We start from the raw sequence: 25,585 nt of genomic DNA, 5'->3' as shown, positions 1-25,585 counted from the left end.
CTGCAGTTTGGGAAAGGGCTGCACAGCAGGGAAGGGACCTGAGATGCTGCAGCTGGACAACAGCTCTGCACAGCACCAGCATCCCAGGAGTGCCCCTTCATGAGCTGGGAACTCCTGTCCTGGGTCCAGCCACGGGATTTGGAGACTTTTCTGGTGCAAGCCATGGGCTCTCCTTTATGAACCCAAGGGGATTTACTCTTGCATGTAACCCAGCTGGATTGAAGTTGTTTTTTCCCCATTCAGAGTAGGAAATCCCCTGTCCTTGGGCATGAGCATTGTCACAGGATGGCTCAGAGAGAGGTGGCTCATGGACATCCTGCTGGTGACCACCTGAACTCAAACAGACTGAGGAGGAAATGAGGTGAGGCCCAAAGGTGCAGAACTTTCTCTGTACCTGCAGGCAGGTTAAAGACCTGTGCCCCTGAGTTAAAAACGTCCAGTGTGAATAAAATCAGAAGACACTGCAAAGATGACAAGGGAGAAGGAAAAGGAGGAGGATGAGACTGTCCCAGGGTCAGATACTGCTCAATATTAACATTATGGAGGGTGAAACAGAACATAAAAGATTTTTGGATGATGGGCTATAAGCTAAGGCAGTTTATGTGGAGTTTGTAGGACTGGGGTAGAATTCAGAACAGTTTTAGATTGAAGGGGAGATCGAAAGCCAGTGAGAAGGAATTAAAGATCAGTGGGAGTTGTTACATGTCAGAACAGAGTAAAATTCAAGGAGTAATTGGTCAGGCTGTAGCTGCTCAGGAGAGGATGTGAGGTTCACAGTGCAGCACACACTGATCAGGTGTCACCCCAGTGTCCCCTGGGCTGTGCTGACAGTGCTGGCACGGGTCACATCAGCGTCTCAGCATCTCAGGCCTTTGCAGTGGGAAAGCACCACCGGGGATTGTCCAGACCAAACCTCCTGCTCAGAGCAGCATCAGCTGCAGCAGGATTGCCAGGGCCAAATCCAGCTGGGTTTGGGATATCTCCAGCAATAGCTGGGAGCTCCACAACCTGTCTGACCAAGCAGTTCTGATATTTGATCACCTTCACAGTCCAAAAGTTTAAAGGGGCTTTCCTGTATTCCAGCATTTCCATTGCCTCTCATCCTGTGCATGGACACTGCTGGGAAGAGCATGGGTTTGTTGTGCTCAGTCCCATCACCCAGGTCATGGTGAAAATGTGAAACACTTTTGGCATTGTTTTCAAATAGAAAAAGGAGGCTCCAGACAATCTACACCTCGTTAACATTCGTGAAAATTCAAGGTGTGTCCTCAGATAACCCCTGCTGGCACATTACCACGGTAACAGAGGCAGAGGGAATCAGATCTGAGGAACTTTCTGGGATAGACAGAAGAAGCTACAGGGGGATCAGAAACAAGCAGTTATTAAGGAAGAGAGGTCTGGAATAAACTTCTACCCACATTGCCTAGAAACACTCATAACCTTCAGTGCTGCTGAATCACAGGGGGGAGATTGGTTTGTTTGGCTTTCTACAGACAACCAACCTCTGAAATAATTATTCCAATCTTGCTGGTGCTGGGATTTTGTGTCCAAGTTGGCATACAATGTTTAAAAACAAAATATGCACAAATTTAAGGTAATCCTAAAGAGAGCAAGAAAAATGAGGAGTGGAGAAAAGATTACTGGGAGGAAAAGTTGGAAAAAGAATATTGAAAAAAGAAAACTAAACAGGCTTCCACTGTGCTAACGTCATTACAGAGAGGATGCAAAGGATGAAATTGGCTTAATTTGCAGACAGAAAGATTTAGGTTAGGGGGAAAAAATGCATAAATCTAAGGCTAGCTTTGGACTTGAGGCTACCTACAAAGTTTAGACAGGTCAGACAAACGTTTGTATCAACAATCCTGCCTCTAAGCAGAGCAACAAACTGGGGGAACTCATGAGAACCTTTCTCTGCAGTCTATTTCAAAGGCTGCTCTATCCTTTCACAAGGTTTCAGAAAGGTTTATGGGATTAAACTTTCAAGAGTTAATAAAATACATTATCAATTCTATCCTGCTTCTTTGTTTTTTCCCATCCAAATAGTAATTGTTTGTGAAAGGGCTGACACTGAAGAGCAACTGCCAGGGTTCATGCAAGTTCAGTTCCCATCTGATCATTTTAATGATGCTTGGTGAAAATCTGTTTTGTGGAATTAATCGGAGCTCTTTGTTCCCTTTGCTTATTTGAATCTGCATCCAAATCCCATGAGCACAGCCCTATGTCCCCCTATGAAAATGGAGATTGAAATGAAATTGAGGTTGATACCAGCTTGTTTTGACTCTTGAATATTTTCATATGTTTATCTGAACCTTTGTCCTTCCCCTTTATAGAGGGGGATGGATGACAACCCCAAATTGTCTTGCATGATGGTCCAAGGGTCCAAGGTGAACCAGATTGGTGGCATAGCCCAAAGATCTCCTCAAGAAATCTGCAACAGGCTCCTCAGCTGCACTGCCCTTGAAGTGCCATAATTCTGGGGTAACAGACAGAAAAATAAAAAAAGTAAAAAATGGATTTTGAACCAAGATAAAAGTGCAACAACAAGGAAGGAGCAGAACTGCAAAAAGCCTGAAGGCACACAGGGTCAGATGGAACCCGGGGCTTTGTACAGCCACAAACCACTTCAGAGGAGCTCTGGTGGTTGGGAGCACCCTGGTGGTGCTTCACTGTTCGGTGCTGTAGGGCATCACAGCTGCGCCCTGGTTTGGTCCCACCAGGAACCAAAGGGAATTTGGACTGAATTCCAAGCAGAGCCTCTGGTTTAGCTTCCTCCAAAAAAGTTACCCAGGTTGCTTAAGGTAAATAAGGGCAATCAAATGATTTGCTTCAAAATTGCAATGCTCCAAACTAAACCCTGGCTCAACCTAATCCACGCTCAGGGTCCTTCCATCCTCCCCACAGCTCCGTGCTCCTGCCCCATCTGCAGCAGGGCAAGGTAAAGTGACCTCAGCAATATCCAGAACTAAAGAGGGATGTCAGCTCCCAGAGTCCAGAAAGGGAATTTAGGGAGCAAGGAGGTTTCTTCTCATCAGCACCTGCTGTGTGTGTTGGAGCCCTAGTGCTGACTGGAGGGAGGGAGGGGGTGCAGCCAGGGGAAGGGGAGAATGGGGAACTGCTCAGACCAGACTTCCATCAGCCTGGGAAGTCACAGAGCTGCCCTGGAAGAAGTCATGCAACAGTTACAGATGGAAAAGGACTCATCAAAAACTGTGCTTTGATGGAAAAGTGTGACCTCATCTTTCAAGAGCATTCTCCTCCACGTTTTTGCCTACCAGCTTGCATGAGAAAAGCAAATCTCTGTAGATTGAAGGCCAAAGGTAAGCCTGTGTGCTGTTTCATCTCATCTTCAGCCTCATGCTGAAATCTTTACAGTGTAAAAACCATAAGCACTGTCTGACATCTGATGCCTGAGTGACTTCAGCTCAGTACTCATTTGGTGGAGTGATTTTGTGGGGCTTATACAAGGTAGCATTACACTTTGTACCTGTGTTTGTGCCACACAAGAGCATTTTACAGACTCACCTCTCAAGAAATTTCCAAATTAAGTCTGCAAATGAAACATCCATTTTGCAGCCATCCCCCATGAGCAGGTCAGTTCTTTGCTGAGAGGAGCTGTCACTTGCTTGGGTCTGCAGAAGAGCCTAAATCAGAAGCTCATACATAAATCACCTTTTTGACTGTGCCAACAGAAAATCCTCAACCTCCATGATCTCCCACTGCCAATCTACCACCCCATCCCATGGGCAGTGGTCACAAGGAAAAACATTCTGGGGAGAAAAAAGCCCATTGTAGGTAACAGCCTTAAAAGCTGGGCTTGTCCAGGAAAGCTCAGCTGGTGAGTGAGCCAGGAGGTGGAAGGACAGGTCCTATGGACTCTTGCATTGCAAGAAGATTTCTGAGCCACCAAAGCCCAGTGAGGCTGCTCATTGTGTTGGGAGGGACAGCTCTGGGTGCTGCTTCAATTGTTACAGGAACAGGTGGAAAGAAGAGCTAAAGCTTTGTCCACATCTTCAGCAAGATTCAGGAAAGGAGCAAATTGTGCCCCAGCTGTGTCCACTGATATTTTTAAGAGATAATTCCTACTAGATACAATTGGGAATCAACTTGTTATGTTGGAAAAACAGTGCTGGTGCAGGAACGTTCACACAGCGTCTGCATGCAGGGGCAAGGGGGAGGTTTATTTTATGAATTTTCTGTGTGCTAAGAAAGAGCCTTCTCACTCCACTTGTTCTCTATTATTGAAGTGCACAGAGTGCAGGATTTTGCTGGAACAGGAGAAAATGCAGGTAGGGATGAATGTCACATCCCTGAGTCATGCAGATGTTAGAGCTTTCTCATGGAATTTCTGCCCCTCTTGATGAGGGCAGAATTCAACACGTCGCCCTCAAGTTCTTTTCCTACAAAGCCCAAGAAGGTGGAAACAGAAAATAAGTGGCTTGTTGTTTCCTCTCAGTGTCTGTGGGACTGTGGCTCCAGCAGCACTGATGCACAAGGAAAGCATTTTCATGAGCTGTTAAAACAGCAGAAGCTTGTTTTGCCTTGGCTGCAGCATCCTCCTGCCTCCCACGCAGGAAGTGTCCATGCAATATTCCACATAGGCAGAATAGGTCTCATTCCTAGAAGTCTAAATACAAGAAACTGTAGCCCAGTTAAAAACCAGGCTGCTCTTGGATTAGAAAAATGAGAGGTAATCTGCTTTCATGGGCTACAGTTCCCAAATTGTCCACTTTGTCCCTAGACTTGATGATCTTTGGCCAAACACATCCTTGCTGTGAGTGTCTCACCTGAAACTCAAGGATGATGGCCAAGGGTGATGCCTTGGGTTTCAGCTTTTATATTTTTCAGATTCTCTGCTGCCTCATATGTAACTCTGAAACTTCATTTGAGGTGTTAGTAGACCAGGTGTTACTGTTATATCATGGACAACCTCCTCCACATAATCAAGATGTCTCTGAAGAAGGAAATTCATTATTCCTGCATACTGAGTGCACCTAGGTAAACTTTACTATGAGAGAAACAGCCAATATTCCATTATTTCTGCTCTTTTGCACCAGAGCAAATGAGTCAAGTGGTTTCAGGAACTGGCCACATCACTGAGATGGAGAGGGCATATTGCATATTCACAAGAGCTTAAGATTGTTTTATTTACACTTCCATTGCTAGGGGCTGTGGAATGGAACATAATTCTATTTGCCAGACGCTCTTCCTGGCGCAATAAGTTAGAGGAATTCTCAATTAATACATGGAGCTTATGTATAAAAGACAAGAGGTTAAGTAAGACTGCAGTGCCCAATGGACCATCTGGTGAACATTAGGTTTGTCAATAAATCACAAAAGCACCAGTTCACCAAGAAAATTCCACTTCAAACCACTGACAGGGAAAAAAAAAAGATGGGAAAAAAAACCCCTCACAAAATGGGTATTTTGATTTTTTATAAAAACAGGAACATTCAATAAATTTAATCTATTTTCAATTATTTTATTGGTTCTCTTCTGATGACCACATGGCTTCACATCCTGGATGCTCAGCCCTTTGTGTTGTACATGAGAGCATCATGAAATAACTCGGTGCATGAGCACAGGAGAAGCTCCTCTCTTTGCTCTCAGTCTTTCTCCTCACCGTGGGTGATAACATAGCAGAGGTTCTTATAGTCGAGGTTCCCAGAGACATCTGGAGGGAAAGCAGCAAACATCTGGTTGATCTGCCAACAGAGATAAGTGTCACAGCCTGTGGGACAGCAACATGAACAGCTTTTCATTTTCAACTCAGCTCCCTGGTGCCCTGGTCCTTTAACCACCATGGAAAAGTTTTCCTCGGGCTCGGTAAAATTGAAACTGGAGTTGGAACATGACTGGTTAATAAAGTCCTGCCAGAATCCCACAAGTTCCCTGTTGAAAAGAGCTCTCCCTGGAACACAGGTAAGCCCTGGTTGATAAGTGTAAAGTCCAGTCTCTGTTCTGACTGGAACAGACTGTCCAGTCTTTCTGTCCACAGACCAACTCCACTCCATCTCCTCTTCTGAAAATAAAGTCCCCTAAATTCCTCCCAACCAGCAGAGTCCATGCTCAGTCTCACACAAACCACCAAGTCAGTACCTCATCTCAGATCTCAAAACATTTAACTCACAGAAATGGAAACCAGAACACAGTCCCCACCCAAATCCACTCGGGCTCCAGTAAATCAATTGCCCAGCTGCCCATGGGGAAGAGCAGCACGAGATAGGTCACACTTGCACTTGGATGGGAGTCCAAAGAATCTATTTGACTTTGATTTAGCCGTGGAGCTCTTCAGAAGAGATGCTTTGAATTGTTTCTAATTGCCAGAGCTGGCATCAACCTCCTCTCAGTCGGGATTTCAGCTAAATTCATGCATTTTAAGAGGGGCAAGGACTTAGTGCTGAACAGGAGCTGGAGCTGGATTCCTGTTTTGAATAAAGTTCCTTACCTCTTCTTGACTGAACCGATCTGCCTGTGTCATAAGCATTTCTTTGATGCTGTTCAAATAAAACAAAATAACCTGATTAAAGGCTGATAATGGCACATGACAATTCAGATGGCAAGATCCCTCCTGAAGTTGCGTGAAAGAAAATCTGTGTGACCGCATAAATTAGAGCTGTTAATCCTTACATGATATTGTAAGAGATTTTCTGTGGGCACCCATCAGTGTCAATGCCTCGCTCTGCCAACTTATTTCGCTTTTGTGACATTTTATAGAGGTTTAAAATTGTTTAAGGTTATTACTGTAATTGAAATACAGCAATTTTGTATGCTTATCTTAACCAAAAATGGTAGGTTTCCTCACTTGCTGCTTAAAGTTTGGATCACTTAACAAAACCAAAAGAGAGAATATTTTCTGTAAAATCTGAGGATGAAAGGAACAGAGCATGAAATGGGAAAGAGGACTTGAAAGAGAACTCCAGCCGTTCTTGCAAACCATCAGCCCAGAATGGTTTATTTGCATGCAGCCATGGCCAGGGGAGGCTGTGGGGCTGCAGGAGCCCTGCTGTATTTCACTGAGCTGGAGTCACAGCACTGCAACACAGCTTATCCCCCACACAATCTGCATCCCGTGCAATTACATCAAAGGGAATCGTTTGGGGGCAGACTCTCAGCTGATTTACCCTCTGTTTTAAACACATTGTGGGAAGGCAGTTGAGCATGTAATTTTTTTTTTAAACCTAAGTTTAGAGGTGAATAGAAAAGCCAGGAAGAATTATTTCTGTTTTAGTCTAACCCCTGTAGATAAAATGTCTTTATACCTCCTCCAGTTACTCATGTGCTGAAGGCAGTACATGCACCACGTGCTGGGCCATCTACCAGCATAAACTCACTTACACTCACATAAACATCCCTTCAATAACATCAATAATTTCCCCTTCCTGTAGAAGAATTCCTATATTAATCTCACAGTTTTCATTCACGCTGAAGAGGCAGAGTTGTCTCCTTTTGTCACTACCAAATGTATTTATACATTATCAGACACAGTTCTGGAGCAGTAAAACAAACTGTAAAGCTGTGATAACAGGTGAGCAGTCTGTTGTACAAAAACAAAAGCTGAGGCAAATATAGAAATCTGGTTTGGTTTGTAGATTTGAAAAAAGGCTGCTTTTTTGAAGAATTTGTTGTAGGGGAGCGAGAGCACCAGCTCTTCTGGAAGAACTCTTTCTGCTTCCTAAAGGGAATATTTAAAACTATTTCTAATATAAATCATACCTGAACAGGAACACTTCCAGGGGAGCAAAGATGTTCAGGCAAAATAGTAAATCCTCCCTTTCTGCTCCCATACAGTGCACATGAGAAAATCCCCCAGACAGAAGTGCATTTTGGGTGGAAAAGCTGCAATGGCACTCTCAGCTCTGAGAAATGTGATTTTTTTTTTTTCCAGGAAAAGGCCACACATCCCAGTATGTAGCAGGGGCACATACACTTCGGCAGCTCTTGTTGGTATCAAGTGCACATTTGGCAGCCCAGAGAGGGGAAAATTGAGAACAGAGGTTTCTGGGCAATGAATAAGGACAAGTGTGAAAATACCTGTGCAAGCTTTGGGAAATACTCTGAAGTCACAGACAGAGCTTAAGCTACTGGATGTATTTTTCCTGTGTTACTTCACCATTCTCTGTAGTTAGCTGAGTTTCTTCATCTCTTTGTCTCAAGTTTCTGTTTCTGTTCTGTTCCTCTGGCCATTTGGTACGGGGACTGCATTTTTAAAGGAGAATTCTCAAACGATCAGTGGGTGCAAGGGCAGAGTGATTATTCCCTTCAGCAGAAATTGATTATTGGATATATATGCCCTGGACAAACAGTATGAGCAAATGTAAATAGGAAGTGTGATCCAGGAAGGAGCTTGGTGAATAGAAGGAAGCACTTACAGCAGTTTTGTCAGAAGTCACAAATAAACTTCATCACAAACAAGCCTGAATTAAAAAGAGATCTGGGCACTGTGTGTCTTCTATTCACATGCTTAAAGTATTTAGGGGAAAAGAAAAGATCAAATATCTAATTATAATCTTCTGATGCACAGCCCAGTAGGCTCTGGCACACTCATAAGGAAGAAGGACTGACTAAAGGATCTATGCACATTTTCCATTATTTATTTTATAGGGAAACAAACACTCACAATTTCCAAAGCCAGAAATTATGCACTTTTTTTTTCCTTTTTGTATCTTGTTTTCTTTAGAAAGCTTATTTTCTTTTCAAAATATACCCCAAAAACCAAACTAAACCCCAAGTCTTCTGGGAAATAAATAAAATTTTAAAAATCCATCTGCCTTGACTTAGGAGTCTAAATGTTATCCCCTGTCCTGGCTCACATCAATTCCTTTTACAGTTACAAATACCCTGTTGCACTCTGATATTTTAAAAGCCTTTTAAAAAATTATCTGTGAAATCTCTGGGACATTTTTGGTTTTCCTCTGGTTTTGCCCTTTGTACAGTGGAAGAAAGGAGGTGAGTGGGAAGGAGCAGAGCTCTACAGCCATGGAGAGAATCATCTCTAGCTCAGCAAACCCCTCCAAAGTCCAGCATGCCTGGGACCCCCTCCATCCCCCGGGTCCATTTTCATCGGGCCCAAATCTGAGAAGTTTCATTGGTCTCAGCATCAGGCACAGTTGGTGTTGGCCTGACTCAGCCTGCCCCACATTTGAGTGGCATTTGGGACTGGCCCAGCCAAGCTCTGCAAACACTGCCCCAGTTCACAGCTGAGAGTGGCACCGACAGCCTTTTCTCTTCTTGACATCATGCTGTGGGAAGGGTTTTATGGGTGGTATAATGATGCAGACAAACAAAGTCTGTCATTGCATTTGGAAGTAAGTTATAGACTCCTGGAGCTTCTGGAAAGGTTAGAAGGCTCCATCCCAGCTACCATCACATGGACTAAGTGAGTCATTTCCAGACTAGAGGTGAAAACACGCAGAGGGAAGAGACATAAAAATCCCCAGAAGGATGTTAACTCCATGAACATAAAAAAGAAGTTCTGATTAAAAGGTCAGCATGGCTGGTTTTGGAGAGAAACATTCCAGGATTTTTTTAATACGGAGAAATATTATTTATTAGCATTAACTGTCGCATTGAAATGGCTGCATGAGCCAACAGAAAAATTATTTAAAAACTTCAAATGTCTACATTTTGGAAGCATATGAATAGAAGTTAAACCTCAAAGACATCCACGGAATTGATTTAATGGTTTGTTCTGTAATGATCAACATTACCCTCGGGTCTAATAAGTAAACATTATGCTCTGTTGTGGTGATGAACTAAAACAATTGTCTAATGTTAGCAGTGCAGTGGGGGTGGGGACAAGGTTGACCTTTTCCATCAAGGAAAAATAAAATATTTCTCTCTCATCTTCATTTTGGAGTGTGATACTGCATTCCTAATTTGCCCCAAACTCCAACTGGCTTCCAGCATGTCAGGAATGTAGAGCTGGACACAGGGTGGCAAGCTGCAGATTTTGTATGCAGGATATAGTTACAGATAGTGGTGGGAAATGTAACATTTCATGGGTTCTGGAGTATCAGAAGTTCGTATTTCATGGCTGTGATTTCACTACTGTGTGATCTGCCCTAGTTGGCAGCAGGCTCCATTTATTTTGTTGTTTGAGTCACTTCTGATACGATCCCCTGACTGTTCTTCCCAAGCTGTTTGGGTGATGTTAACCCCAAAACCATCAGGACAACTCTTAACCCTCTGTTCCTTCTGATGGATTGCTACATCCACTTGGGTTTTAATTAATTTGGAAGTTCTTACTCAAAGGACTGTCTCTCTTATTTTGCATATTGCAAAAGTTCTCAGACCCACTGGGGTACTGCCATAGAAAACCACCTTGGTAAAGGAAAGACATATTGTACATGAATTTTACATTTTCAACTAAATTTCATCAATAATTGCAGATAGTGTGATGGAAATCTCCACAGGGTTCTGGTCAGAGGCTATCACAACATAAGCAGAAATAATTGATGCAAATACAATTTTGTAACTCATGGTTCCCTGATAGATTTCCTATACATATCATGCTTTATAAAATCTACCTGAAATGGCTGCTGCAGTAGAAGTACAGACCCCAAATTCACCATGAAATTTCAGCATATGAACAAATTTAAACATATGCATAAATCTAGGTACATAAAACACTTCTCTGGAGCAATAGGTCCAACCTCCTCATCCCTTGGCCTGATTTGATATAATTGCTCTCACTCACCTGAAAATCCTGCTGGCACCAATCTGGCAGTGCAAGGAGGGTTTGCATTTGTGCAAATACCTCTTAAATTCCTTTTACATTGCTTTGTTGGTGCAACAGGATATGAATACAAATTAGGTTCTGCCTCCTTATTTAAAAATAGCCATATTGACAATAATTGCCAGATTATTAATAGTATTATTTGGTTTGGCTCTCACTGTATCTAGTGGAATTTTACAGCAAATTATTTCTAGAAGCAGAAGGCTCAAATGATAAACACATAAAAAAGAAAACGTCCTGCACTAAAACCACGTCTCAGAGTTAATTAAATTGATCACTTTTTTAAAGAGGGGCGTAGCTTTCCCATTTAGTCAAGCACAGAGAGTTAGGCACCAGACATTCATTTTAATTTTACATATGGAGTTCATTTCCAAAGAGTCATGTGTCGATTTATATCCAGACCTTCAAAAAGAGGCTATCTAATGGCCTACATGTGATTGTATTTCCGTTGGCTCTTGCAATGTCTGAAGACAATAACATCTCTTTTTGGTATACAAATACATTCATACAACAGTCCAGACTTTTAACTCTGGCTTACAAAGCTAAATGTTTCTCTGCCTCTTAAAATACTGTGAAAAATACAGCTTTTAAGCAGTTCTTTAAAACTGTGCAATTACTATTATTGTTGTTATTCTTCTAAAGGATTTGAAATAAACTTACTAGTCTGCCTTTATGCGGCCTTTTCCTTCTGGGTCGAAAATCTTAAAAGCATTCAGAATTGTTTCTTCTGGGTCCGTGCCTAAAATTAATGAAATATAATTTAGAAGCCTGGATGTATTTCTCTGGCTGGAGAATACTTGCTAAGTAATTACATTCACTTGAAAACAGTGCAAAATGGAGAATTCTGCAGTTGTGGGTTTGGAGACAAAGGTTCCCTAAGTCGGGAGCATTTGTCATGTCAGATAAACAATAGAGGTGAATAGTTCAATGCTCAGAAGCTTAAAAATAATAACTCATATCTATTCTATGTCTGCAGGAGAGAAAACTTCCAGGAACTGGTCTCCAATATCAGTACCCAGAGGATTAGTGGCTTTCAGAAATGAAAATACAACAAACTGTTTCCCTCACTGGCTCCCTTTAATCTTGCACTGTACATTCCTTGTAAAAACACTTTTTGATGTTCCTTGTTCTTGGCCATATAGAGAAGAGGTTATTTCCCTCACTAAAGGAAATGGAGTTCATCATAAAATCCAAATGCCAATGGAATGCAGTGGAAACAGGATGATCAATGTGAGATGGTGATCTGCACTTAAATCCCATTGTGCCCTTCCCCTTAAGTGTCTCTTCATTAAGTGTTACTTACAGAAACAGGATGGTTTAGAGAGCTAGACTGTGGCTACAAGATTTGGCTTCTGCTCTTAGCTGGGCCACAGATTTCTGGTATGACTTTAATATTCCTGTCCCTCATTTTCCAGCAGTAAAATGATTGTAATGACCTTCTTTTTCTTCCTTCCACTATCTATCCCATCTCTTTTGACTGGAAAACATTTGTGTCAGGGACTCATTTTCACAGTGCCTTAATCTTGGCTGGGGCTTCTGACTATTCTGTAATACTGCAGATTCTGAGTACACTCATTTTCAACCCACACCAAAGGATACACTGTGTACTCTGTTTCTGACTATTCCCCAATATTTCGAAAAATTACCGTAGTATACATGATACGAATCTTTGTAACTGTAGGAAACCAAATTTACAAGCAGATGAACTGGTTCCATGGACAAAATGAAGCTATTTGGTATGCTGAAAGAGTGATTAAAAAAGGATACAACACAAAGGGTTGCAGAATCAAAGTTTGTTTCAAAGTTTGGCAGAGGTAGAACCAGAACAGAACCGAGCCAAGGCTCCTGCTCTACAGACTCTCCTGATGCCTTCACAGTTTGCTTTGTTTGCAAGATTTCACAAGGATTAGCAGGATCCTAGAGGATATAATGTGAACAAACCTCAGGCTGCACGGTCTCCTCCTTGCACACAATGGCCATGTATATTATTTTTGCCAAGCTGTAGGCGATGTATTCAAACTGCAATGAATCTGTGATCAATACAAAGAGCATTGGTGTTTAATGAGTGTTTTGATTGTCCCATGAAGAGAAACATTCCCCAGCTCCAAGGAGAGGGCTGCATTTTAAGTAGTCACCGCTGTGGGGGGGATTTTTTTTCCTTACTGTGTTTTACATTTTCTACTCTGTCATATCCTTGGACTTTGGCTTTGAAGAGACGCAATGCAGCAGGCATTCTTTATTGATTAGCTGGTAAATAAAGTGGTTTCTTTGATGTGCGGCATCTCTGTTTTCTGTACAAATTGTATTATTCTGACTCCCTGTAGAAGCAGCTCCATGTGGTTGGCATTAACATAAACCGAGTTTTGTTAGCTGTTCATCTGGCATCATAATCTCAACATACAAAGCTAGAGCTCATCCTGAAAATCCCGGCTTCCCCTTTATGACAGAAATCAATTATAGCACAACAAATTTTACTTAGAAAGCACCTTTCACCAAATTCTCTGAGTGGTACTTAGCTAATAAAGAGTGTTGCAAAATTGCCATATCCACTTCCTCTAGCCCTTTCTCCCTTTCTAATTGCACTACAAAGGCTCTTCATCCCAATTAGTTTTGATTGGGAATGTGCAGTCTTTTGGCTGTGCTTCCTTTGCATGACAAACCCAACCAGAAGGGCATGACAAGCACAGCTGTGATTTTCCCTTCACCAAATGGAAATTAAAAAAACCCTCCTCCTTTGCTAGTAGCCAACAGGAAACCTGCAGACAAGAGGGCTCTGCTTTGCCATTCACCTTCCTGTGCTGGCTCTGCTTTTCAGGCCACAGGATTGGCATGGCCAGAGGCTTTGCCAGCTCCAGCAACTGTACAGGGTGAGGGGGAAGAGGGGAGAGGAGGAAGAAGAGCTCATTTCCATGCCCACAAATGGAATGGGCAGCAGGGCACCCCACAACAAACATTCACATTTCCCAGGAGGAAGAATATGGAGGAGGGCACTCCCTACTCTGCCAAAAGGCACCTGGAATGTTCTGGGGCAGGTACCACGGACAGGTTGATGTCTGGGGAATAAAATCCCCTCCTCAGTCAGCCTTCTCCACAACATCTCATACTTCCCAGACTTCCTGCCCTCTTTAGCAAGAGTGTCTTTCTTCCAGAACCAGCTACATGAATTCTTTCTTTCAGACCCCTCTGTTTTCTATTCCAAGCATAGAAAACCCGTCACTGGAATTGTGTTCAGCAATATAAAGCCAGAGTCCAGCAACAAAACAATAAATGTTTTTAAGAAGATAGGATCAGATTTTTCCATTTTTCTATTCATTAGTTATTTTAACAAACTTCTGGAATGTGCTTGGCTAGGGCCAGCCCTGCTTTGAAGGCTTTCACCTCTCTCTTATGCCTGTAGGAAGATGACTGGAGTTCAATCGTGGCCTCACACCCCCTCTTCTGCAGTTTCCAGCCATTAACTAGAGAAGACATGACTAAATTACCAGCTCACACAGCAAATTTATACCCACATTTCCTGAACTTCCCACAGTGTTCCTTATATATTCTGTGGCAATGGGTAAAATACCTCTCCCTTATCATTGTAAATCCACTGAAATGTAATTATTTCAATTTATCCACTCCATTAAGGGTTATTCAGTGAAATCTTCACCTAATGGCAAAATCACTATTGACCTCAAGTGACACTGAGGCTGGGCCACTGAGTTACAAGGAATACAGAAAATGAGGGAAGCCCATGTTTGCTTAATGTGACAAAGGAGTGCAAAAAGGATGGGTTTTTCAGAAATACTTGAAACCAGCTAACACTGGTTAGTGTTAACTAACATAACACTGGGAGTGCTGTGACTAGAGCATGAGCATGAGTTCAGCCCACGAGCCTTCTGATGGTGAATAACTCCCCTGCACTGTGCTCCAGGCTGCTGAGGTTTCATCACTTTCTGGACCCCAAGTCACCCCTTTCATGTTAGCTTGTGTAAGCTAAATCCCACCTTGGAATTGTCCTCTGCAACGTCCCTTAGCCTTTCATTCCTCCCCTCTGTCTGCAAAACTGGAGATCCCTCCTTGCCTCTAAGCATTGCTCTGTGGAGACATTATTGTAATTTGCAAGGTCTGAGATATTTCAGTGCCGAGGATCTTTGACAGATACCTCTCCAATCCCCCAGAGGGACTTACCTTTCAGCTTTTCCCCAAACATAGTAAGGAAGACAGTGAAGTTAATAGGACCTGGCGCCTCCTTCACCATGTCTTCAAGCTCTTCATTCTTGACATTCAGACGACCTGCAGCAGAGATCATTTTTCATAATAAATCACAAATTGTGTTTCAAAAAATGATTCCCATTCATCTCCTCCCACCGGGGAGCTCAGAGCTCTGTGCAACTTTGCTAATAACATGGTAGAACACAACTCCCCAATACCCCAGTGAAAAAGAAATTGGCAGAGCTGGCTCTGAGATCAAAGGGTGACTGAAGGAGCAAGAAGGATAAATAACACAAGCATGGCCAGCAGTGGATGAGAGAAGGGGCACTTCCAAATAAACTGCTTTTTGGGTTGGGGCTTTTTTTTTTTTTTTACCTCAGGTGAAATATGGGCCCCACTGATATTAATATAGCAGAGATCAAAGTGACTGAGGTGAATATCCAAGGTCTGAGTCTTTGCCCTCCTGTATATTGAGACTCCTCTCTGAGCAGAGGGCAGGTGGATGAGCTGAGTGGTGGTTTCCCTTCCCCATCCTTGTACAGCCCTAATGATGAGAATTTAGACCCTGGCAACCCTCCTCAAATTGAGTGGTAATTTGCTGTGAATGTACTTCATAGGTATTGAAAGGCTTCACTGAACAGCAAAGATAACAGAACTTGGCCTTAAGAAATAAATATTTCAGGGTAACAGTAGCTACAGGCCAAAGTTTGCAAACCTCATTGTCACAATAAAGAGTTCAGGAGCTTCTGCTCCTTGCACTGACTCTGCTGGCGTCTGATTCCACCCCGGGGAGTACTAAAGATTCTTATCAAGCTCTTTTTAATAAGCTCCAGATGGCAAAAGCCCAAATGCCGACATCACTGTTCAAGCCTCAAATGCTGCAACAAGGATACAACTCCAGGTTTGGGATCAGGAGCGCTCGAATTTTTTCTTTCCTTGGGAAGATTTGCTCTAATCTGCTTGATATTATCAAGACTGTGATAGCCATGGAATGGACAATACCTAATCTCATGACATGCACATTTCACCCCACACAAGCTCCCAGCAGCACAGAACCTCACATGAAGCCCTCCTAGGTTTGTGTGGGCAGAGGGGCAGCTAGTCCATGACTGCAGTGCTAATCAGTGGATATTCCATGGCTCCCAGATGAAAAAGGGGCAGCCTGGGAAGCCTGGATTCAGAGACAAATCAGAAATGCCTGGCATGGACCCCTGCTTGGGTGGGCTTCTTCTGAAATAGCTGCAGGGGAGGGAGCAGACCTTCATTCCACTCCCTGCTCAGGAGACTCCAGCTGGAGCTCCACACTGAGATCCCAACTACCACAGGGAGAAAGGTCAAACTCAACAGGTTTCCTTTTGCCCTCTGTGTATCTCATTTCTTCCCCCACTGTCATTCTAATACCAACCTTTCTTCTGTGCTTGAAATTGAGACAGCATATCTGTTAAGTATTGAATTATTCGTTTACCTAGTGCAGCAAATGTGTCTCTCAAGTCTGCTTTGTCAATAAAGCCGTCCCTGTTCTGATCCATGATGGTAAAAGCCTGTGGGAAGGAGAAGGAACAGGTATTGTCATTTCCACTGCACATCAGTCCATGGGAGGATGATATTCATGCTGTAAAAAGGAATATTTCACTTCCTTTGATTCCTCCACATCATTGCACTTTCCTCACTTTCAACACATTACTGTATCTTGGCAAGGGGCTTAATTAAACCCACCCAAACTACTTCTTACTAAATTAATGCTCAGTGCAGCGTGCATTGGGCTGAAGCCAATGTTGGCAGCTCCAGCCATTCAGCCCTTAACCCATAAAAGTTTGAATTAGGGAGGCTTTAGTCAGGGTGGATTTAGCCAGAGGTTGTTCTGTGTTTATACCTCCCCCATACCCCATTCTCTGAATGAGGCTGAAATGTTTCTGTGAAACATTTCATTTCTGTGGATATCTCTCTGCTATCAACCTGAAGTCGATTCCTCCTGGGCCTTAGAATGATCCATCACACATAGATAGCTGAACTTTCAAAAGTACAGAGAAATGTAAGTTCCATAAGATTATTTATTCAAAGTTTTTTCCCCTTTCCAATACACTGCATCTTTGAGACTGTGCTGTGTGCTCTGTCTGACACTGATGTGCTGACCTTAAATACTCTTGTCAGGCAAAATTTCACTTTTGATAGAAAAAAACAGTTGTGGGGTTTTTTTTATTTTCAGCCAACACAGACTTTGTGTGCTCTAACCATTGTTTACCAAGCCAGCTAACTGCTCATCTATCTGTTTACCCTTTTGTGTGTCCATCTCTTGGCTGCCATCACACTTATAATGTTTCATTGATTTGGAAAGATTTTAATGACCTGAAATTCCCTGGTCATGCTATGGGGAATATTAGTTGATCCTGGCATGACTCTGAAGCTGGTTATCTGTCTGACAGGCACATCAATATGGGAGAGTATCTTTGCAATGGCCAGGAATTCTTATTTCTTCAGACAGTGCTCCCCTGAGATTGCAGTAACTTGCAGAGTTTTAAAGTCTGCTGCCCTACAGGGTGCACTTCTTCCCATGAACAAGTTATCTGCACATATCTTCAGGTATTTTCTCCTCCAGTTTTTTGCAAAGCCCCACTGCTCACAGCCCAGTTTGCCCACGAGGCTTCTTTCAGCATTATGTTCATAATCTTATGTTTACCTTCCAAACCACCCCCTTACAAAAAATTAAGCCCAACTCTTTAGAGATGTTTTGCCTTTGCTTTTAAAGGGTGATTCCCCACGATTTGGAAGCAAAAGAGAAAAAAAATATGAAGAGCAAAGCTGAACCCAGGCAGCTCACAGGAGGCAGGAAGAGCATCAGGCACTGTAATGGATGAATTTTAAATAACATAACAGCAATGCTGAAACATTTGCTGATGAGCTGGTCGAAATCTCTAGATAAAAATGTTCTAATCCAAACCAGCTTTGCAGAAATATGTGTCCCAAATATACAGTTCTTAGACACAACATGGTTTTGGGTTTCACTCCACTGCCTCATGCTTTTGCCATTATTCTGCCACCATCCCCCTAGAAATGCTCCTGGAATTATCATATTTAGAGAAGATCAAATAATGGCATTCTGTCCAGTCCTTTTGTGGGTCCATCTTCAAACAGTAATTCTTGGAGAAAATAAAATAGAGGTTCCTAGGATATGGAGAAGAACTGGGAGAAGAGAGTTAAATATGTTCCCATTGACTGTGGGGAAATGATTAGTGGTTCCAATTAATTTAGCTGGGTCATATTCCCAGGCCTTGCCTTGGGGTTTAGTCTCGTCCATCACTGAGCTTTCCTGGTGGGAGTCCTCAAGGAAAGTAAACTTAAAAGCCACGTGAAAGCACAAAATGAAACAGCAGACATTTATCACACTGGAAATTGCTTTGGAGATATGAGTTAGAAAAAATGGGGAAAACCATCAGGAATTTAAAATTACAAACCAGTGCAGAATGTGACGGTCTCATGGGCACTCGAGATTGTCCACACAGAAAAAGAACAAAAACTCATCAAACAGATTATCTGTCTTTTATATGCTCCAGCTTTTAGGCCACCCCACCAGTTTTACCTCTTCACAGGTAACTGGTCAAAGAACCTACAGTGCCTGGAACACCAAATCCCTTGGGAGCTGAAAGATGCTTTGTTCATCTCCACATGTTGTCTGGTTTTATTGGCATTTGTGGAGAAAGCTGGCTGAGGGCTTCTTGGCATTTTCATTTCTAGTTTGTGGGCAGCATTAGAAGGGCACAGACAAATATTTTCTGTTGCTGTTGTGGAACAGAGCACGAATGAAAACCCTGGTTCAGCCTGGCATCTGTATTCAGGGCAATGCTTGAGCACGTAAGACTATTCTTATTTAAAATACCACTTAACTTTAAACATGTGCTCAAGTGTTTCCCTGAATCAGGACTGAAGTGGATGAGATGATGCTTTTCCTTTATTTTGGGGTGGGGGCTTGGGTGCTTTTCAAAAAAGTCTAGAGCTTGAAACAGGGGAGTGAGTGAGGGAAGTAAGGAAAGAAAGAATGAAAGAAAGAACAAACAAACACACAAGGAAAATGATCTACCAGCCAAAACCACAGGGATGATTCACAAAACAACTGTGTGTTCTATTAAAGCAGATGGAGAATTGAATAAGGATTACAAACAAAACCTATGTTATTCATTAGCAATAGCAGGAGACTATAGAGAACAGCAGAGCAGTGACCAACCTCTTTGAACTCCTGGATCTGGGTTTGTTCAAACATAGAGAAAACATTGGAACCGCCTTCTATCTTCTTCTTTGCCTTTTTGGGAGCCTGCAATACAAATAAGATCAAATACATATTCCTTTGTCTGTTAAGCACTCATGTAAAACAAATTACATCTTCAACAGAAGGTAAAAACTACACAGTCAAGTAATACAAGAGGATTGTGCTTTGTTATTGCAAGGTTTTAAAATACAATCTTATAGACAGATAGATTTAGATATATATATATAGGATTGAATATACATATATATATATATTTATACAAGGGATAAAAATTGCTGCCTTATTAACAGATTGAGGCTTTTTGCCACTCCCTGCTATGTCCTGAGACCTGACAGCTCAGCTAAACCAGGACAATTTGTCACTGTGCTGCCTTCAAAAAGCTGAGGGACCCAAAATGTTACTCATCCTCCTGCCTGGTGCCCTGCTGGTTCCCCCGAGGGTCACCTCCACCTCACAGCATCCCAGACCACACAGGGACCACTCCCCTTCCACACTGGCTCTGCAGAGCTCAGGGGTGATACCCCTTGGTGAGGAGTGGTGTCATGTGGAGATATCTGCTAGAATTCCCAGCCTGCTGTTCTCAAGAAATTCCAGAATTCAAGGGCTCCTTCTTCCCAGTTCCCATGCTGGGACTGGCAGCCAGACTCCAAACAGGGCCCTGCATGAAGACTCAGCTCAGGAACTATAAAGGGAAGTTATATCATTTCCTTCTCACACAGAAATGCTTAGAAATCTGCTGGGTCTGGACCAGCACTGCCAGAACAGATTAATCCTCCCCATGCAGGAGCACCTTCTACTCTTGGGGTCTCTATTCCTGCTCCAGCCTAAGGCACTGCAGTGCACCTCACCAGACCACGTTATTTTAATATTCAAATGAGTCATCTTAATGAAAGGGCAGGACTGCTTTTATCACCATTCTCGAGTCTGGAGGCTGAGACAGAGCAAGATTGGGGAAAGAGCTACAATGATATCTGAGAATCTAAAGCTCACTAAAAATCAGTCAGAACCAGGCTTCATTAAATATCTTTGAATAAGGGCCCAACCAGCTTGCCTAAGACAATATAGTTCTTGTTCTGCAGTAAAGAATAAAATCTGTGATTCCAGAGGATTACAGAAGTGTTTCAACCACAGTGTTATCCTTACTTGGGGCAGGATAATGAGCTGCATTGCCTTTTGAGTTCCCTTCCAGACAGATTACTCTTTTTTTTATCATTTTTACTTTTAAACTTCATTATCATAGTCCCACCTGGTTCTCGTGTCACAGAAAATTAGTCTTACTTAGTTTGGGCTATTCTGCATGAAACAGAAGGCAACTTCTACTGTCTTCTTTCATCAAAATAAAAAAGCCTGTGAAAGTTCAAATTCAATACTGATTTCAAATATCCTGAGGAGCAGAGCAGCTCAAGGAAATATTCCCACTTGGCTCTGTTTGAAGCATACATTGTCTGATCAATTTAATTTGCCAGGCAGATTTCTGCACTCAGCCACCCTGGTTTAGATCCCAGGATATGGAAGGGGGGAAATTAGGGCAATGTTAGACACTCTCCCACATACCCACACTCCAGACCTGTCAAGCTCCTATCAGCTAATTCAAAGAACTAAAATCTGGAAATAGGAATGGAAATTAAGTGAAAAATATACTTGTAGTGAGGATAAAAACAAGGATAGAATGCCACCACAGGCATGGAAAAAAGAAGTTAATAAGTGGAATGTTTAATGAATGTAGAAATATTGATTTTGGAATAAACAGATTCCCTCCTCCTCCTACACATGAAATAAGTGTTATTTTGAGCAGTAATGGGCAATCTTCCACATAACGTGAGGTGCCTGGAGGAGCCTTTCAACACTTCCAGATCGAATGGAAATATTCAGAACAATCCTACATATTTACATGTATTTGTTCCCTGAGGTGAAGGGGAAGCAGATGTTCCCCAGGGGAGAGCACTGCCAGCTGTGGGGGCTCTGACTGCAGGGCTGGGGGCTCGGATGGGGCAGTGGGGCTGGCTCTGCTGGGCTCCTGGAGCTGCTCCTTCTGGACACAAAGCAGGCTTTGCCTCCTCATGGTCTGTCCTGCTGTGGCCAAACACAGCATCCATGCTCAGCCTGATAAATATGCCCCGTGCCAGCAAAACATCTGCATTTTTTCAGCTATCACCACAACCACGGACCAGTGAGGTCCAGCTCTTTCAAATGCCAAACACTGGCAATTCCTCCATTATTCCTCAGTTTATTGGGTTCTCTGGGCTGTAAGGCTTCAAACAAGGGCTATAGTTGTAAGGGAGGATCAGATAAATGTGAAAGCTGCAGCTCAATTATCTATTAGAAACAGACCAGCAAGTCTAAAGCCACCCAAACAGTTCTGTACATTAGTGAAATTCTTTCCAAGGCAAAGAAGATTATACAGGTGACAATTATGGTAATGTCATAGAATCATAGAATGTTTTGGGTTTGGAGGGATCTTAAAAATAATTTACTTCCAGCCTAGAAGAAGTACTAGAAAAACTCATCCTAATATATTTATTTACTGTTACTCTCTGGTTTGTTGACTCCAGGGTTGACAGAGGAGATCAGTGCCCATGATGCTCAATCAATTTTTAGTTTTTCTGCTGAAGTCTGGATATGGCTCCTATTTATGACCTGCTCATAAATAGGAGGGGGCTGAGACCACCAATACATTTCACAGGGGCCCATGAACAGCTGCCAGCTGGAGCTGGTTTCCATCACCAGGTTCAAACTAAATCTTGGAGCATCCAACACAGCATCTTGGATTACCATTCCCAGTACTGGAATGCAGCTTACCTGCCCTAAAAAGCCAGGAAATTCGTAATTACAGAGAACTGCAGCTCAATTTTGCACTAGCTGTGGGCAGGGAGGTGCTATGAGGAGGAAGGCTGACAGAGAAGTAGGTGGAGCAGGAACAGAACAGAGTTCATTGTCTTTCTGGTGGGTAACCTGAATTAAAAGACAGCTCTAAGAGAACAGAAATAGGTCTGTGTTACAGAAAAGAATAACTCTGAGAATAGAATAGTTCTGTGCCGCTGTCTGACAATTCCAAACACTCCAGAATTTTTTAATGAACACAATCAGGATTCTGACTCTGAAAGAATGGCATATTAAAAGGAACATCACAGAACTGAGCAAACAGATGGCTTCTAAGATGTCAAGGATTTAGTAGGTGACCCACAGAGGAGAAAGTGGGTGACTGACACATCACTTCTGCCTGCCTTGATTTCCCCACTCTTGAAACCAAAGTGGGCCAGGCTGCACTTTGCAAAGACAGAGCAGCTCTCATTGCAACATGTGCTGTGAGACTGACATACAAAACGTGCCAGATGAGAAACTGAAGAGCTGAGGGTCCCCTGGGCTCGGATTCCGAGGCCTCAATAGCACAGCAGTGGGAAGAATGTTGCAACAACTGAACAAGCCTATTAATATTCCTGCCTGAGTGTATTAATCATCCCATTGTGAAGAAAACAACACTTCACTTTAGAGGAGAAACCACAGGCTTGTCGTGTATCACTCATTTATCTTAGCAGTGTTAGCACTCTTTCAATTAGCCTGGATTTTAAAGGGTCTTTTTTTGCTGTTGTTTTGTGTGGTTGGTTTTGGTTTGTTTTAGAGGCTTTAAATGAAGAAATGGAGCCATACCAAAATCTGCTCCCGAGGAAACTCTGTTGTACCAGATATTTTCTTTGAGCTGAGTTTCCCTCACTGAGGTTCTTTATATTTCTCCTTTCTGGCAGTGTCAGGGAGCCCAAAAGGACCAGGGTGTGCAGGGACACAGGCAGGCAATGAGTGTATGTGGCCTTTGTCTCTCTGGATGTAAGAATAGGGATCCATTTTTTTATATGCTGCAAAGCTGGGGGGGGATGTTCAAGTGAATCAGAGGGTAATTTGATTTCAGAGTGACTTAGAAGAAAAGGAGGTAGGGAATCAGTTTCTGTCTCTACATACAAAAGAGGAAGGAGATGAAAATACCTTGTTCTTACCTCAGAACATGAGGCACTGTTTGCCCTGATAAATTCATAAAGAGGTGATGCTAGAGCAGATCCATGACACTGGATTATTGCAGAGCTTCATCATCTCCACTAATTAGTGCATTTTGCAGATAACCCAGAAAAATGTGGAAAACCAGGCAAGTTGCTGGAGGGTGAGCAAGGCCCTTCAGAGGCTGCTCAGGGGACACTTGTACCCCTCAGTGAGTAGGAAATAACCAACCTCCACTTGGCATTTCCTGCAGCACAGGAACATCTCCACAGACAGTCAGGAGAGATGGGCAGCACTGCCACAAGCCACAGCTTTGGTTTGGTGTGATTTGGTTTGGTGTGATTTGGTTTGGTGTGATTTGGTGTGGTGTGATTTGGTGTGGTTTGGTGTGATTTGGGGAGGTCACTTCCTTGTTTAGTCCACCGTGCTCTAAGCCCCTCAGAAAATACTCTTAGTAATTAATGATGACACAGTGTAATGTTCCTGACAGCAAAGTCAGAAACACAAGCAGAAACACTTCCCTACTCAGCCACTTATTGTGTCTTCTTCTAATTTTTCTACCAGAGACACCTCAGTGGATAAGCAGGAAGAGAGCCCTGCAGGGACAATCAGCAGTGGACACTGTTCAGAGCCTGATTCTGTTGTCTTGTACCCTTAAGTGTTTATTCAGTCCAGGATAACGTAGACATAAGATACCACCAGGTTTTTACTGTTTCACATTTTGTACTTCCTTTCTCTGCAACTACATCTACAACTAGAGAAAAGACAGAATCATCCATCATTTTGCTCAGACTCTGTCCCCTGCTGTGATCCACTGTATGATGTTCACTCTCAGTTACTATTACTTTTTCATCCATCACACTCTCTCCTTGTTTTTCATCCACTCTGGGACCTCTGTGCTGACGTCTCCTGTCTTCAAATTTTTGTTATCATCAAATACAGCTTCTGAATCAGAAGTTACATCTCAGACCTGGACAAGGGATTGCTGCAGCATGGGACAGGATATTTGTTGATTTTTGTCTCCCAGGTTAGTCTGCTGAGATAATTTACCCTTCATCTGCACCAAACATCCCAGCTATGGACAAACCACTGTTATTTGGAATGGTTTAGGTCCTTTCCATGGCAGGTGAGCAGCACGAGGCCAACCCAAGTGTGTGCCTTTGAGTCTAGAGGTGCAAGCAACACAAACTGCTCTAAGGGCACAATTTGCATTTCAAACAGGCAGCAGCCTCAGATCATTCAAATAAACCACGTTATCAGAACTGAGAAACAGAAGACCTTTTTATTACCTGCTCTGCAGTCACAAACAGACCCCTCCCTTCCCATCCTCGCTCCATTTTGTGTGTAGTCCCAGCCTGCACACACCCACACAGACACACCTTTGATCCCTGCTAGATACAAAAATCTGTTGGCCTGCAGCCTCCCTGCTTCACACCCCGGACACTGAAGCGTTCTCCTCCTCCCCACAGAAACCCTCCCCAGTCACAGCCTCCTGCTCCTCCTGCAGGGAAGGGTTCTATCCTCCAGGGAAGGGTTCTATCTATTCCTCCTGCAGAGGGAAGGTGTTCTATCCTCAGACTCATCCTGGAGCAGCAGAGAACCTCCCCAGACTGTCCAGCCACAGCCTCCTCTGCCTCGGGGACACCAAATCCAACAGGTGACCCCAAATCCAACAGCTGCCTTTTCCAACCCAGCAAATCTTCTTCTCCTTCATGTGAACAGATGAGCAGTCCCTGTCTGCACACACGGGCTGTCATGGGCACACGGACACATGGACACATAGAGGGACACAAACATGGACACACGGACACACACACATGGACACAAACATGGATATACACATGGACACACACTCACGTGGACACACACATGGACAGACACACATGGATACAAACATGGATACACACATGGACACACACATGGACACACACACACGGACACACACACACATGGATACACACACAGATACACACATGGACAGACACACACATGGATACACTCATGGACACACACGCACATGGATACAAATATGGATGCAAACATGGGCAGACACTCACATGGACACACACACAGACGTGGACACACACATGGACACACACACACATGGACACACACACAGACACACATGGACACACACACACACATGGACACACACATGGACACACACACACACACATGGACACACACATGGACACACACACACACACACAGACACACAGGGCTGTCACACACACTCTCACACACACACAGTCCCCCTAGCAGGGCCACAGGCAGCCCCATTTCAGCTGGTGGGGTCAGTGAGCGTGGCTGTGCTGTGGTCAGTGCTGTGTCAGTCCAGGTGGCACATTCCAGCCTGCAGAGCACATCTGATCACAATGCAGGCTATTTTTGGGCACGCCGTTCCCCTC

The 25,585-nt window shown here is 43.2% G+C and overlaps 1 protein-coding gene across 1 annotated transcript; it reads right to left on the bottom strand.

Annotated features, from left to right (window-relative positions):
- Positions 1 to 5,530: 5,530 nt before the first annotated feature.
- MYL10 (myosin light chain 10) lies at positions 5,531 to 16,470 on the bottom strand. Its single transcript, XM_014887997.2, has 5 exons — positions 16,395 to 16,470; positions 14,906 to 15,010; positions 11,396 to 11,474; positions 6,446 to 6,494; positions 5,531 to 5,702 (listed from the first exon to the last, which is right to left on the bottom strand). The coding sequence occupies exons 1-5, from the start codon at positions 16,456 to 16,458 to the stop codon at positions 5,604 to 5,606; spliced, it is 396 nt and encodes a 131-aa protein (XP_014743483.2). The 5' UTR covers positions 16,459 to 16,470; the 3' UTR covers positions 5,531 to 5,603.
- Positions 16,471 to 25,585: the final 9,115 nt, after the last annotated feature.

This window comes from Sturnus vulgaris, chromosome 21 (assembly GCF_052056855.1).
Source record: "Sturnus vulgaris isolate bStuVul1 chromosome 21, bStuVul1.hap1, whole genome shotgun sequence".
NCBI lineage: Eukaryota > Metazoa > Chordata > Aves > Passeriformes > Sturnidae > Sturnus > Sturnus vulgaris.
This window is presented reverse-complemented; position numbering and strand designations above follow the sequence as displayed.

What these genes read in the sequence shown, in the direction of transcription:
- MYL10 (XM_014887997.2), bottom strand. Translation starts at nt 16,458, where the DNA reads ATGGATCAGAACAGGGACGGCTTTATTGACAAAGCAGACTTGAGAGAC. An exon ending in AGACACATTTGCTGCACTAG is followed by an intron (nt 15,011 to 16,394) that starts GTAAACGAATAA and finishes TCTCTGCTGCAG; the next exon opens with GTCGTCTGAATGTCAAGAAT. An exon ending in ATCGGTTCAGTCAAGAAGAG is followed by an intron (nt 5,703 to 6,445) that starts GTAAGGAACTTT and finishes CTCTGTTGGCAG; the next exon opens with ATCAACCAGATGTTTGCTGC.